At 50.6% G+C, this 15,910-nt stretch overlaps 1 protein-coding gene across 12 annotated transcripts in view; it reads right to left on the minus strand.

Annotated features, from left to right (window-relative positions):
* The window catches only part of NAV2 (neuron navigator 2), an 840,045-nt gene that overhangs the window by 22,459 nt on the left and 801,676 nt on the right, over positions 1-15,910 (minus strand). For all 12 annotated transcript variants that reach the window (XM_079930284.1, XM_079930286.1, XM_079930288.1 and 9 more), the window contains 6 exons: positions 14,561-14,733; positions 7,076-7,229; positions 5,909-6,071; positions 5,068-5,168; positions 2,836-2,931; positions 991-1,159 (listed from right to left, as the gene is read on the minus strand). In XM_079930284.1, the coding sequence (XP_079786410.1) occupies positions 991-1,159; positions 2,836-2,931; positions 5,068-5,168; positions 5,909-6,071; positions 7,076-7,229; positions 14,561-14,733 (856 nt within the window). The remainder of the gene's footprint in view (positions 1-990; positions 1,160-2,835; positions 2,932-5,067; positions 5,169-5,908; positions 6,072-7,075; positions 7,230-14,560; positions 14,734-15,910) is intronic.

Here is a 15,910-nt window from a genome sequence, read left to right on the forward strand (position 1 = left end):
CTAGTTTTGAGTAGGTTTCTGTCACTTGCAGCCCAAGGCCACAATTATGGGACGCCAACAAGATAAGGCTGTGTGTGAGGCTCGAACAGGAACATGCTACTGGTCACTGGGGAGCAAGACCTTCATTCCCGCTGATGAGGAATGTTGGGGTGCTTCTAGAAAACCTCCCAGTTAGGAAACAAAGCTTGCCTCAAACAACCCCAAAACTACAGTCGAGATGCCTTACAGGGAAGAAATAAGATACCGTGAAGGCTGAGCTTCGGACGGTGTTTAGTAATCTCTTCTTTAAGTGGTTCATAAAATATAGGAAAAAGGGATTTTGCAGTCAAATGCGTTTGTGTCAGACTGGATCTCACAGCCTTTTTAACGGCAAGAGTCAGGACATGAAAGGACAGAGGCTTTAGAGAACCTGCATGGGAATAACGATGCCGGACTTATCTGGCCATGAAACTTTTTTTTTCCCAAAAAAATACTTTGTGAGTCTAAAGTGCCACAGAACTTTAGCCTCAGGCGCAGCCTCTTCAGGTGACGAGGCAGCTGGAAGCTCGAACAGCATCGTGCGTGGGCAGGAGCTTCACTGCTTCCGCAGGGTGCTCCGAGCAACTCCTCTCTGGCCCACAGAGCATCGTGGTTTCCCATCTGTAGAATGGGACTGCACCCAAGGCTCGCCGGCAAGAGTAACTCACGGGTATCAGTGGAGCCCCGTTTCAACAGGGTTATTAAGATTCCATCATCTCAGAGTCACAAGGCTAACGGCACCTTTTGTTATGTAATTTCAGCAGTAAACTAAAATTATCTGTTTCCGACGGTCGCTGAAAAAGCTGAAGACTGTTCAACTTGCTTAGGTGAGAGTAACCGTGGTGGATGGGGATCAAAATACGACCCACATATACACGCACAAACGAAATCATGGACACAGGTTCCCGTGCCAAGTCACAGAACAAAACCTACAATGCTGGAAGCTCCCACCACTGCAATGGGCTGCATTACCTTTGACGGCCACAGAGATGGTTGTGTTCTCTCCAACCAGGTAGCCACAGGGCAGAAGCTCGGGGGTCTCGGAGGTGTTGCTGCGCTTGATGTCCCCAATGCTGTAGCCGAGGACACTATCAGAGTTCAGCCCCAGCTGACTCACGGGGTCGACGTGAATGATGTACTCCTGGAAAATATAGAATAAAGACCCCGTCAAAGATGTGGCGAAAAATCTGCCCAAGACTCATGTCTTCACTGGGTGATTTACGATCGTCTCCTCTTTCCCAGCTGATGCCAGAGTTGAAATCGAGCTGTGGAACGAGGGGCAGAAGAGCGGACTTTCTCTAGGGAGGATGCCCTCGTATCACAGGCCCCTTAAGGTACAGATCTATTCGGTTAGTGATGGGAGGGTGGGAAACCCTAACAAGATGGTGAACATTTAGTCTGCATGAACCAAGCACTGAAAAGTTAAGCCGCTTTTCCTATAAGTTCAGCTGAAGTCTTAAAGACATTAGGGCCTGGGAATGGTGCTGGAAAATGCATGAAAAAGTAATTCTGACAAGAAATCTCTCCACCAGCCCTTTCTTTTGGTTCAGGTCAAAGGCCATATAATGACAAAGGGAACAAAACCCCAGCCTTCTAGAAAAAAGCAGCTTAGAGTTTTAAACAAACAAACGTGTGTTTAATTTGGAAAGTGTTCCATCTTAGATGAGTGACCGGAAGGCTTTAGGTCAGTGAACTTGGAACGAAGTCCATGGGCTCTGTGGTGGCCACACGACTGAGGTGGAATCCTGATAACAAGTCTCTACCTTTAACGGTCTCACTTCCTCACGTGTGACGCCTCACAGGCTCTTTTCAGCCCCAACTGTGGTCTTTCTAATCCAGGGATGTCCCAACTGTCCATCAGCAGAGATAAGGTTTCGGCTGGGGCAGCAGGCTTGGTCTGCTCTAAGCCATTCCTGTCTCTCACCCTGTCTCATTTCTACACACTGGCCTGTCGAGATGGGAAGTGAGCTTGGGTCAAAGAACAGAATTTTCTCTCTGTGAAGCCACCTGAGTCTAGATGCTAGGAGACTAGAGTATACTAGTTAAAAGTCAGGTTTTGATGTCAGACCAACTCAACTAGACCAATGTGGTCTCCGGCACAGAAAATGTGGGCTATTCTTAATACTCAGGGGATGTGATTAATGAACACTTCTGGTTATGACCTACTTCAGGTCAATAGAAAAAAATGTACCAAAAGCTTCTTTCAAATCACCCAGTACGTCAGGTTCACCTAGATGCTCATTCGTAATCTCTCCTGTGGCAAACACCCACTCCAGTGATGTGATTAGAATGAAGAGAAAAATAACTGTGCCAACAGCCTTGACACCAGCCACGGATCAGAAGTCAATGTCACGCACAGCACAAATCACAGAGCTGGAAGTGTTGGCGTGGGACGCAGGGTAAGTTGGATCAAATCCCCCTACCAAAATGAAGGGTGGAAGCATGACGTCATAGCCCCAGAACACACGCTGCAAAACATACTCAACAGGACACAATTCTAAGGGGAAGAGAATGTAGACATTAGCAGTTCACTGTGAGAGGCTCATATAATCGCTCAAGATCAGGGAAGTACCTCTCCCTGGCTGGCCAACCACTGCCAAGGGCAGATGAGAATAGTTGGTCCTGTTACCAGCCTATACTTACCATCCTCCCTCTGTTCCCTTGAGGGCCAGGGGACAAGTCCCGGCAACATAAGGATGCGGGAGAGGGATGTGGCCTGATGAATGACCAGGTTTGGGCCACACACCGCCCTTGCCCTCCCGAGGCCCAGGCCCCCGCTCGGGTGCACTGCCGGAGCTGTCTTCACGAAGCACTTACTTTGAACAGCCGTCTAACTACCCCGTCGAGCACGTCCCACTTCGTCTTGCCACTAACTCCAATGCAGCCGATGAGAAAGAGGTGGGGTCTGGAATCCTAAGGGCAAGGAAATGGCCGCAGGTGAAAAACAGGTGGCTCCTTTCTGACTCAGGTTAGCAGAGGACTCAGACTGTCTTAGAGCTCCGCCAATGGTTTGAGAGGGGAATAAAAGTCCTATTTGTTTTAACACCAGATGTAACTTGGACTGAATGTAATGGTCTTAAACACTTTCCTCCCCTATTGCTAAAACAGCAACCCGTGGGTTAGGAAGAGAGGATCTCCTCTCTGGAATCTAGAACCTTCTACCGACTGTGCACCTCATATGGTGTGTAGATCACACATCCCTTGTGGGGAATGCTCTCCCCTCTCCTTTCTGCCATCTTTCCCTTTCCAAACCTTGCTTACCAACTCACCTCTTCCAGGAAGCCTTCAGTGACCAACCCACCAGGCTCAGAGCTCACACTGCTTCAACAGTTCTGTACACAACTTATATGATGATATATTCTGCACGGTTTATTTTTAGGTATTTGTCTTATTTGTCTATCAAGTTTGTCTCTTTGCTTGATCTTAAATTCCTTCAGGATGTTTTTATTTTTTCTTTTCTGTTTTTTATAGTATTGATTTCTTTTCTTCTAATTAAAAGTTAAAACATGTCTAATTCAGAAAACTAGTAAAACTCCAGGAAATTCACAAAAAATAATCTTTGTTCTACTTCTTTTGCCTCTCTGCCCACAGGGCTCTGCATAGTGGGGCTCACTGATCACTCTGATTAAAGGAAACTAATAGAACATTCCATTTTGTTTGGTTTTCAAATATCTGACATGCTGATAAGAATATAGAGTTAGGAGAGTGGAGGGAAGTGGGGAGAGGAGGGGGTGTATTTGGCGGTTAAGCAAAATCAGCAGAGAAAAGAAACAGTCTTGAAGTGAGATGATCGGCCCCATCACTTCCTTACAGCCTTAGGTAAGTGATGCTTGGGTCTTGGGCTTCTCAACTGTAAAACGGAGATGATACAATCTGGGCAGCCAAGCTCATCTGGATGCTGTGGGGATCCAGGACAAGACAACTTTGGAAAGAGACAGACTTCCGTAAAATGTAAGATCTATCCGTTTGTGTTGATGATCATTAGAATAAAATGCCTTCACAGATGCCACCTGCGTTTATTAACAGACTGTTACAAGAATGGACTTCTCCCTCGATAGTCTATCACTCTACCAGCTAAGCTCTGAAAATGGAACTATTTTACGGATCTTTCTCAACTAGATCATGCTCAGACCCCTGGCAGCTCAAAATCCTGGGGCTACCCTCGTCAGTGAGACTAGACAGCCAGCCACAAAGTAGAATCCCCTGGCAGAAAAGTCTGGCTGCAGACGCTTTGTTCTGACGGGCACTGCAGGCTCCCAAGCTTTCGGAGCCTACGACAGCGGGCTGGCTAAAATACTCAGAACTAACAAGCAAACAAAAAAACCTCAAGGGACTTACATGAGGGGCTCACGAGGTCTTTTCCCACTTATCTGAGACATGGTCATTCTCAGCATCCTTTAGATTTAATTGACGACTAGAAATCAACTTTGACTGTCAACCCTTGCCCTCACCCTAAAACAGTCTCTGACCGGCGTATGACCTCTAGACGCTGGAAGAGAACAGAAACTACTCAGAAAACTCAGATTCCCCAGCCTCGGTGAGTCAGGGTGCCCCACCATCTTCACTGCTAGCCACCTGTGTGCTCCTGGGCTTGACCACCTCTATCTCCCAGTTTCTACTTGGTCAGCAGCCTCTGACGACTGGATTAAAACAGGTGCTCTTGGTCGGATGAATTTGGGTGGCTTACTTCTGTACCTTCTGTGCTAAATGTGCTTAGCTGCCTTTGAAGTGCTTTGGGAATATACTAAATTCAGAAAAGCCGTTTCTGACTGATGTTAGTGTTTAGTTAGATACTTGAAAGTGGTGCAGTGTGGACCATTTTTAGAACCCTTTACACACTTTTCAAACACGAGAGACAGGGAGGGGCCGTTGGCTTACTTTCACGGTGTCAAAATGCTGCTGGGGAGTAGGGTTAGTTAGGGAAAGCGTTAGTACTATTTCCAGATCACCTCAGGCTCTGAGGTGATGGGGCGTGATGATGGAATCACTATGCTAGGTAGTTCTACCTGGGGAAGGGACAGGCCAAGCAGGGTAAGGGATCCAACTAACCTCCTTCCACTTCATTTCCTCCTGAAAGCTGACAACTATCTTAACATGCCTGCCTCCTTCCTTCCGAGCCGGGCATTCACCAGTGTCATCCAGCAACATGTCTGCGAATGGAAAACATCAACAGCCTTAGGCACACGGGGACAGCAAGCCGGCTTCCTGACACCCCCGCTGCTTGTCGGCACAGCAGCGGGACAAACCAGGTGTCGCGGTGCAGGGGAAGTGGGATGGGGGGTGGCGGGGGGAGAGGGCAGAATGCAGAACGCAACCACAGAAACCAACAGTGGACCAATCAAGGAGCCAGCGGGCTGACGATGTACCTTTGCCAAACGGAAGTGCGAGGGAGACTCAACCAAAACGACAGCAAGAGCGGCGTCACGGATAATAAGTCAAAGCATCAGCCTCGATATGCTTATACACAGATCTGTGTGATCTGCCTAGATCACATTCGCTCATTATCGAGCCAACCTGAATCCAGCCCCAAGGCAGGAAGGTCGTAAACCAAGCCAGCGTCCCAATCGGCTACCGAGGGCAGGTGGGGCAGGGGGCGGGTGGTATGCAGCATACGGCTTGCAGGTCAGCCTCTTAAAATGGATCAAACAGAACTCAGCATGGTGGGCGAGGGGAGCCAAGCTCATGGCTTGGAGAAGTTGGGGCGCTGCAGCAAAGCATGACAGCAGTCTAATGGCTGGGCTCATGTTGGTAGCAGACGCACACCCACACGCACGTACATCCTAAGCACACACGCGCCCGCTGCCTCTCCATTTGATCTGCTGATCTGCTCGTCTTGGGGCTCTTGCTTAGAGACCAGAGTGCCAGCTGCAGGCCCTGTGACGCCACTCACCCAGGCTGCTGGACTCAGCGAGGTTCAGGCTGTGCTGGGAGAGCCCCATGGACTGCCTTGGGGAGGTGGAGAGGGACGCCTGGGAGGGCGCCCGGCTGCAGCCACTGCCTTGAGACTCCGACTTCAGCCGGTCGTTCTCAGCTTTCAGCTTCTCTATTTCACTCTGCAAAGGGTAAGGGAGAAGCTCACTTACTAGGCAGCTGCAATGCGAACAAGCCTTTCCTGGAGGAGGGAATTGAAAGTTCCCTGCAGGGATCAAGTGCATATCCCAGCCATGGAGGCAGAATAAGTTACACCAACAGAGAGATTCAACAGTGGTCACTGCCTTTGCTGTATACACAAGACCTCTCTCTTTTGGGTTTTTTTTTTTGGCTGTGAGGCATGTGGGATCTTAGTGCCCCGACCAGGGATCGAACCCGCACCGCCTGCATTGGAAGGTGAAGTCTTAACCACTGGACTGCCAGGGAAGTCCCCCCACAAGACCTCTCTGGCACAGGAGGGTCCGAGAGCTGGCCTTTCACAAGACCTCAGAAATGTTTCCCAGAATCTGGGTGGTAAGTGGAAAAAGTCTTATCTAAGAAGTTTGAAAACTCTGGGTTTCTCAACCCAGACCTCTACTGCAGGACTTCTCAGAGCCTTTAATAAGTTGGTATGCATTGTGAATCTGAGAGGGGCACATAGTGTGCAACATTTCCCAAACATTTTTGATCAAGGAGCCTTCTTTTCACAGTTTCTTATGGAACGAGCATTTCACGGAAATTCCTCTGGGAAACGCTGCTCTCCAGTGAAAGCCGATTTAGTAGAATCCACAGTGGTCTTTCATTCCATGAATACTTAAAAAGAACCTACTATGTGTTAATAAGCACTGGTCCTACATCCAGAGAAAGGGATGCAAAACAGAACAGCTCAGAGACTCAAATGCCTTCAATCCGTGTCAAAAGGTGAGAGGGGCCGCAGGAACAAATCTATAGGGATTCAGATGAGGGCACTACACTAACTCTTCCAGTTGCAGGACTTGGAAAGGCTTGGCAGAGGAAGAAGCATCAGGCTGAGCCTTGAGGGAAGCTTCCAATCTAGATGTGAAGAAGGCTATCCCAGCGGAGGGAGCGTGGCAGGAGCAGCTCCTCCCCGGGCAGCCTGGGGCTCCGCCGCACTCCCGGATCTCACCTGCATCCTGTTCATGGCCTCCCGCAGCTGGTCCAGCTGGTGTGCAGAGCTGAGGGCTTCCAGGCGGATGTCGGTCAGCTTCATCTCCTTGTCTCTCAGCTCGTTTCGGAGCTGCATGACCGTCTCAGCTTCACTGTCCATGCACTCCGAGATGCTAGGGAAAGAGGAGTGTTACTGACCAGGGCGGCTCTGAGTTCAGCTCCTTTTAGCCCTCCACTGACCACCACGTCATCATCAGGTCTGCTAAAGAGTAACCCCGTATAACCAGCTGCCCGGTGCTTCCCGGAAGTGACAATATCGAAAGCACCTGAAATTCACAGACTTCATTAGTTCTCTACACTCTTTCTTTGCAGAGCTCTGGCAATCTGAATGGCTCCGGTATGCCTTTCAGCCAAATTCCAGTGATCTGGGGATAAACAGGAGCCAGCAAAAGGGAACGGTAACCTTGGGGGTTTGAAACCCTCCGTGATGTGTACACAGCTGGGCCCCTATAAAGATACAACATGGCCCTTGATAGCTAAACCCACTCAGAGAAATGAGGTCAACTGTCTGTTGTAAAGGCAGACAGGGTCAGACAGCTGAGGGTGATTTTTATTTGCCAAAAAGGGGAAGAAACCAAAAGACACGGGTGGAAGATGCTAGTCTGTTTCTGGTCACATTCTAAAGCCCTAAAGGTGTCTAGAGGGAGAAACATTCTTTCATTCCCCCACCCCCCATACTGCTTAATAAGCCCATGGCAAGGAAGAGAAACATCTCAGGTAGTTAGCAGAGAGTGATGTGACATGAAAGCCAAAATTTTATCTGAAAACATGCAACAGTGTGGTGAGCTGTCCTCCTTCCCCAGCTGTACACCAGATCAGGAGACTGTGGGACCCTGTGAGTCCCTCTGTTTTAAGAGGTGGACCTTCCAGGCTGGGTTCCTTATTCGATTACTTAGGTTTGCCTTTCAGGTACTGGCAAGTCAGCACAAACTGGAAGATCATAAAAGTCATGAGGAATTGCAATGTTAGAAAAGATAGCTTCTATTAAAAAAAAAAAAAAGTTCGGTTGATTTCAAAGATTATAGGAGCTGAGGTGTGGGGTGATCCAGAAGAGAAAGCTTTGACATTTCTTGGAACTAAAACAGAAAAAAGAAAGGAAAAATAGCCCAAGTTCATGAAGTTACAAAGCTGAAGCTGATTATCTCTGAACGACATGGTGAGCACGTGGTCTCTGCAGAAATAATCACTCGAGCCCTCTCTCCAGGACCCAAGTACTGGATTTGAGGCCAAACCAAACCTGACCTGTGAAACTGGGAGAGGGAGTGGAAATGCTAATTGCCAAAGGAGAGCCCATGATAATTGTTAAAAGAGATGTATTTCAGGGGCAGAAAGGACTAGAAGAAAAATGTAACGCCTGAACAGCCAAATCTTTTTGTGGCTACTTTCTTGACCTGAACCCTGAACGGTTTTGAGAGACACAAAATCATCTCCTATTTTAAAGAGTTGTCAGCATCCAAGAAAACTTCTCCGCTTCAAAATCTGAAACCTCCGACAGACCCTTGAAAAATCTTATAATTATTCCCATTTCATACCTATGAGAAACTGAGGCCAACAGATTTGGGACTAAAAGGGCTAGAGAGACAGTAATGTCTTTAGAAATCAGATCCTCCTCTGCCCCCGCCAACCCCCCAGCTCTCTGTGCTTTGGATAGCCTGTGGTTTGTAGGGTTTAACTATACAGTCATACTTTCTTTGGTTTGGGAGGTTTTCGAGGGGAGCTTGCAAAAACTGCTTCTTTCTTGGGGAAGGACTATGGTTTCTGGGTTTAAATGGAGTGTAAAGTCTGCACAAAATTCCACTGGGACATTCTGGTCTTCGCCAAACCATGTCCTGCATAGACCTCGAAGATGCCAGTTCACTGCAGAGAACAATCAGCTTTAGTCCACCCTGTCTGTCTGTCTGTCTGTCACACGGCAAGGCGCTTTGCTCCAGTCTCCTTCACGTGGCCTGTGCTTTTTCCCCAGAAAGCTTTCTCAGCAAGAGAGACAACATCTCCTCCGCACCCACTTTGTGGAATTTATCACATGGGTTACTTTGTGAAGCTTGGCCAAACAATGACTTTACAAAGGGAAGCGAACTAAAAGGAAGAAAGTCTGCCGGGAGTCCAAGGCCCTCCCGTGTCCCCCACAGATCGGCCAGTTCTCAGAAGCACAGCACAGCGAGGCCGCACAGGAGGGGTGGCCTACAACAGAGGTGATGTTGAAAACAAGCCCCAGCTAAGAGTTAGTCCCCCGGGCCTACTGCCCAGGACAGAACCTTCTCCCTTGGCTCTGCCGAGTCACTGATAATCACTCCCTGCATGGCCCCTGGCTCCCCTGGGACCAGGGTTCTTCTCGCCTCATTTGTAGTATCTGATCACACTGATCGGCACATAATGTTGACTGAATACATAGACCACTGCGTCAGGCATCTGTAGCGTATTATTTAATGCACTACGTACACTACTAACTTTCGGGAAGAGACACTACAATCATCTCCATTTTAAAAACAGGGAGGCTGAGACAGAAAGAAATTGACATGCCCATTAAAAATGTGAGAATCAGGGCTTCCCTGGTGGCGCAGTGGTTGGGAGTCCGCCTGCCGATGCAGGGGACACGGGTTCGTGCCCCGGTCCGGGAAGACCCCACATGCCGCGGAGCGGCTGGGCCCCGTGAGCCATGGCCACTAAGCCTGCGCGCCCGGAGCATGTGCTCCGCGGCGGGAGAGGCCACAGCAGCGAGAGGCCCGCGTACCGCAAAAAAAAAAAAAAAAAAAAAAAAGTGAGAATCAGTAACAAGTCTGATGGGTCTGCTTAACTCCAGGGTGCAAGCTCCTGGACTTCATCCAGTAGGCATGGATGGACACACACTGGTCCCCTCTATGGACCACTTACTGAAGCAACCTGATGTTAATTTTTCCTACTCAGCCCCTAACACTTAATTCCAGCATATTCATGCCTTCATGCCCAGGAGGCAGGGCTGGGGGCATACCTAACTTTACACACCCTAGTGTGGGAAACACTGCCTTCCCACACGGCCATTCCTTCCGCCCACGGGGTAGGAACTTTTCTGAGCCCCGACTCCTCTGCCTTTGGTTTCGTCTTTGAACGCCCTCTCGCGTCTAGATCTGCACTTTCTTACAAACCCTTCAAGGCTGGAAAGAAGCATTTGCTCTCTGCCCACGCTTTGGAAAATCAGACCCAAAGCAAACATCTCTAGTGTGCATGATGCTGTGGAATGTCAGGAAAGCGCTGCCGAGCCAAAGGGTGGGCCTGCCTGCCCGCCCGGTCCCTATGGGGAAAGTGGTTTGGGGGAGCGCTCCTGCTACAGGCTCCGGGAGCCCCGTAGGCTGAATGTATCGCTGCTTGGCCACCCGGCAGCGTCTGGCCCAGTGACTACTCCCGCCTCCAAACAGTTTCTTCTCTCTGCTTCTGGGTTTCCACCCACCTCGCTGGCTGCTCTACTTCCTCTTCCTGAACCTCAGATATGAGAGAGCCCCAGAGCTCAGTCCTTGCCCCTCTGCCTCTTCGCCATCTCCATTCGACCCCTTGGAGAATCCCTCCAGCTTCCCAGCTTTCGAAACCACCACTGAGGCCACATCTCCCAAACCTCCACCTCCAGGAACTCCAGGCTGGCTGGCATCTCGACAGGGAGGTCTCCTGGGCATCTCAAACTTCGCACGGTCAAACCAGAGCCGCTGATCCCCACCTGGCCCCACTCATGGAGTGTGTCTCCCACTCATGCCAGAAACAACGCCGCCACACACCGAAGTCTTCAAGTGGCAGGTCTAGGAATATTCAAGGACTCTTCTCCTTCCCTCACAATCCACATCACCACGTGCCCTCAACTTTCCTTCCAGAATATACCCCAAGTCCATCCGGGACTCATCATTAGCATCAATCACTCATTCCACCTAATATCTGAATGCCCGTGAAACAGACCACCTACCTCCATGGAGTTCAGCTGTAGACTGGGGGGCGGGGGCAAAGAAAAAGTAACCAAGGAAAAGCTCCACGGCAGGTGGCGATATTTGCAGTGGTGAAAAATAAAACGGGAAGGGGGCTGTTGGGAGTGCTGGCTGGTGGTGGGGTGTTTTAGGCAAGGTGCCTAGGCCAGGCCTTACGGATGGGGTAGTAACACTGAGCAGAGGCCTGGAGGAAGTGGATCTCTGGGGAGGAGCACACCAGGCAGAGGGCACAGAAAGGGCAAAAGGCCCGGGGAGGTGGGGGTGTGAGTGGCCAGTTCAAAGAACAGGAAATGGGCCAGAGCAGCTGGTGGAGAGAGTGGCCGTCAGCCTCTTCCATGGTCTCCCTCCTCCACTCCTGCCCCACTATGTCCCTGACCCCCTGAACGGAGACTCCCACCTTTGTGAAGCTAATTCAGATGATCTCACGTTCCTGCTGAAAACTCTCCAAAGCCTACTTCTCACACAGGACATCAGCTGCAAGTTCACCTTGGCTTCAAAGCCTCACATGGCCTGGGCGCCGCCTCTGCATGGCCGGCCTTCCTTCCCTCCACTTTCTCACGCGCCCGTGACGCGGCAGCCAGGCTGGCTAGCCTCCCCTTTCTCAGACACACCGGGCCTGCTTCTGGGTTCTGTCGGGAGGGCTGCCCTGCTTGCTGGCAGGCAGAGTCGGCCATGGGTTTACGATGGCCCACCTCCTTCCCCTCCCGGGCACACTCATGTCACGTCTTCCCGCCAAGGTGGGAAGCCCTGCTCAGTGGACGGTGGGAAGAGGCCTGGTCCACGACACACGCCTGCAGGGCCTCCACACTCTCTCCCCTCCCCGCTTGCTGGCTGGACACTCAGCAGAGGACACGGGCCCGCGGCACAGAGGGAGCCTCGGTGCCGGCATCACCACACGGCAGGCCGCCTGCCCAGGAGGGTTATCTGTGTTGGGTCTGGAAGGAAGCAGAGACCGACAGTCGCAGGTAAAGGCGCTGACCTTTGCGACTGAGTTTGTCACAGCAGCTAGTGTTACCAAAGAGAACTAACCAGGGGTTCTTCCTGGCACACAGATCTTGGCTGAAACATCATCTCCTCAGAGGGGCCTTTCTGGACCCCTGTCTGCAGTTGCTACCAAGGTACTCTGTATCCCAACACACTGTTTCCGTTCCCAGCATGAACCCTTGGCACTATCTGATTCTTCTAGTTTATCCAGATGTCTGTGCTTAATGCCCGTCTCTCCCCCTGACATACAGGGTCTACACCGGAGTTGGGACGTGATTGTCTCATACACTGTCACCGGAGCCAAGAACAGCGCCTGGCACGGAGCAGATGCCAGGAGATGCAGCTCTACCGTGTCACGTCCCCGTAGTCCCTAATCCCCAGGGGTGGTTAATATTCTCTTTGGTCTCTCCAGAACCGTCTTGGGTAGTGTCCTGCTCACACAGGCTGGCATATGAGAAGTTTATACCGATACATAAAGAACAGATGAAGAGTTCCTTTTTCTCCTGGCCGGGAAACGAACCACTGGATTGAGATGCTCTGGGATGATGACAGGTGAGTCACGGGCAGCTTGTCCTTTATTTACCTCTTGGGCACTCTTCAGGTCAAACAGGACTCAGGCTCCTGAACACCGGTCTAACCCTCACACCAGCACACGGGGCCTCAGGCGGGCACTGCACTCCAGCGCTCAGCACTGGGGTTTCACCCTTGCCCAGAATGGACATGCCCGTCCGCACAGCCTCCCTCTTACCAGGGTGCTCCCCGAGAGAGGAGGAGCTGCTGACCTAAGTAAAGCAGACACCCTGAGAAGGCCATGCTTCACTGGTAGGTGGGTTCATAAAAAAGTCAGGGCTCTATGCTCTGTCCCCTGCTTGCACTGCCTGTCTTGTGTGCAGTCCGGGCAGGCGACGTGCTACAAAGGCCTGGCCCACCCTCTCGCCGGCGTTCCCTGCACCCATCTGGTGAGCTGGCTTTGGGGACGCTGGTGCAGGCCGCTGTCTTCTGCGGGTGGGCTGAGTGGCGGAATGGACCTGGGGATGGAGCCAGACCTGACCTCCTGAGATCGGAAGGAGGTTGCCCTGCACGCACGGGATCTGAGCCGGCCCTCACGAGCACCCAGTGAAGCAGATCCCATTTTCACCAGTGAAGAAACTGCGGTGTCTACCACTACCCCCACCCCCTTGTCCAACCCTAGCTCGCTGGCTGTTCTGACCCCGGCCACAGCGGTCCTCTTTCCCCAGGCACTGTCTTATCTCGCAGAAACTGCCTTTGCAGACCACCTGAGCTCTGGTTCCTCTTTCGCTCCTCGCCTGGTTATGCCAAGGGCTCTGATGGAACTCAGCCCTAGCTCTGATTGCCCTATTGCAGGGGCAATCCTTTTCACTGCTGCAGGGAGTCAGCTGTGCCACCTTCTGAACAGACACCTGGGTCCCCGCCTGTCTGTCCCAAGCCACTCCTGACCTCTTTATAGATTCTCGGCCTCATGTTTTGAGATGGGGCCCTGATGGAACAGTGCTCAATAGGTGCTCGGTGGAAAGCACGGGAGGTTGGCTGGGCAAGAGGAGATGACTCTTCCCTTCTGTGTACCCCCTGCCAAGGGCAACAGCACCTGAGCCAAGGCCAAGGGAGCAACTGCCCGTCTCACTCACCCAGCTGTGTTCCCAAAGGGCTCTGTACAAACTGACTCATTTACAGTCGACTGGGAGAGTTCATGGTGATGAGTCACTCGACGAAATATAGAGCCCTTTGGGAAAGAGAGTCGTCACTGAATTGCTCTGTTTTTTTAAAGTCTTATTTCTGAGTGCTGACCTCAGAGAAAGAGTCAACACTAAATGTTGATCAAAGAAGAAAAGTATAATCTCTCTAAGCCCCGTCACCCAAGTGAACCAGAATTTCAGCCCAAACTGCCAACACTTATACCATCATCTCCCTGTCAGAGCACGACGGCTGTTGTGCTCTTCACATCCACTTATCTTGTTCAATCCTTAGGATAGGATAAGGAGACAACCATTATCCCAATTTGACAAAGAAATGGAAACAAAGAGAGGTTAAGCCGTTTGCCCAAGATCAGCCAGCTAATTATTAATTAATTAATTATTTGCAGTACGCGGGCCTCTCACTGTTGTGGCCTCTCCCGCTGCGGAGCACAGGCTCCAGACGCGCAGGCTCAGCGGCCGTGGCTCACAGGCCCAGCCGCTCCGCGGCACGCGGGATCCTCCCGGACCGGGGCACGAACCCACGTCCCCTGCATCGGCAGGCGGACTCTCAACCACTGCGCCACCAGGGAAGCCCCCAGCCAGCTAATTATGCACACCGATGCCAGCAGAACAGAAACTCGTTTCCTTTCTCTTTTAAACTCTCTGGTCCTAAAACACCGAAAGAATATGCACGGTCTTATGAATGCAAGACACAAAGGACCCCAAGGAACGTAGCAGGACTCCAGCCATTCCTGCTGGAGAGGGTACCCAGGGGCCAAAGCTGCCGTCTGACCCGAGTGACCCCGGCAGACAAAGACTTACAGAGAATTGGAGTGAGAGTTCCTCAGCAGGGGAGTGGAGCCCATGGGACCATTGTGTGGTAACTTTGGTGAGGAAGGCAGAGAAGAATCCGTCATCTCCTCAATGTCTGAATGTGAGGATGCCGACTTGGGGGACTTCTTCTTCCCGAAGGCTTGCTTGAAGGAGCTGCGTAACTGAATACACAAGACCGTCAGCCTGGCAGGAGCTGAGACCACCCCTTAGGCCTCGGCAAAACGGAGACATGCAGAGTGAACAGCAAATTACTTCTCCCACGCTTTCCCCCCAGCAATGAAAAAGGTTCCCAACAGCTCTCTCAGATCAGTGCATTAAGGGAAGAAGAGTTATCTGGTGTTGACAGCTCAGGGGACTGGACCTGTGGATAACATTCCATGCCTACTCTTGGCTCAAGACTAGATGCCAACAGCAGGACAGAGCCTGGCTCAGCAGATGGGTGTCGAGAGGAGGAGGTGACACAGCAACAAAGCGGGGTGCTCAGACACGGTGACGGATGCAGATGAGGTTAGTCATATCAATGGATGGGTTAGCTTGGTATCTGATATTCACGTTGGTCTTGCTTACCTCATTGACCTGCCAGAGAAAACGCAAGCAAAAATGGGGAAGGGGAAGGAAAAAAGACAATTTTTAACAGAGAAAGCCAGTGACAGGGAAAGCTTCGGACTTTTCAGACATGACATGGCTAATCATAAACACCATACAGAGAGGAGGTTTCCGGTAGGATCAAGAATCTTTCAAAGCATTAAGGGCATCCTCCTCTATTATGGAAGGAGAGGAAGAGAGAGTCTGGAGGCCCCTATAATCCGAGCTCTGCAAGCTTCTCTGTCTGGTTGAAATGACTGTCCCACCTTCCTATACTCCTCACTCTTTTCCGGCCTTTTATCAGTCATCTCTAAGCCTTATTATTATTATTTTTTTTTTTTGGCATGTCTTCTTTTCTTAGCAAGGGTAGCTTCTTTGCTGCACTGGTCCCAACATGGCTGCATAGCTCTTTGATATGTACACTCAGGAGCTGCTGCAGTCCTTCTATACACGTAATATGATAAAAGCAGAAAATTAGCTGTCTCGCTTCTTGCTCAAAAAAATGATATTTTAAAGAAATGTATTAACCATATTGGGGAAAAGGAACTGGTATATCACAGATTCCCCAAACCATGAGATGGATCTGAAAATTCTAGGGAGAACATACAGAATTTAAAGTGCGAGGTCTGCTCTGAAAGCCATGATAAGCTTGTATTTTTCTAGGCCAAAAAATAAAGTTTCATTTTGAAAAATGTCTCTTAAAAAGTAATTTCCTTTTTCTAAAGTCTTTTTTCTCCTACTGAAAACGTATTC

The sequence above is a fragment of the Stenella coeruleoalba genome, assembly GCF_951394435.1.
Source record: "Stenella coeruleoalba genome assembly, chromosome: 8".
Classification (NCBI taxonomy): Eukaryota; Metazoa; Chordata; class Mammalia; order Artiodactyla; family Delphinidae; genus Stenella; species Stenella coeruleoalba.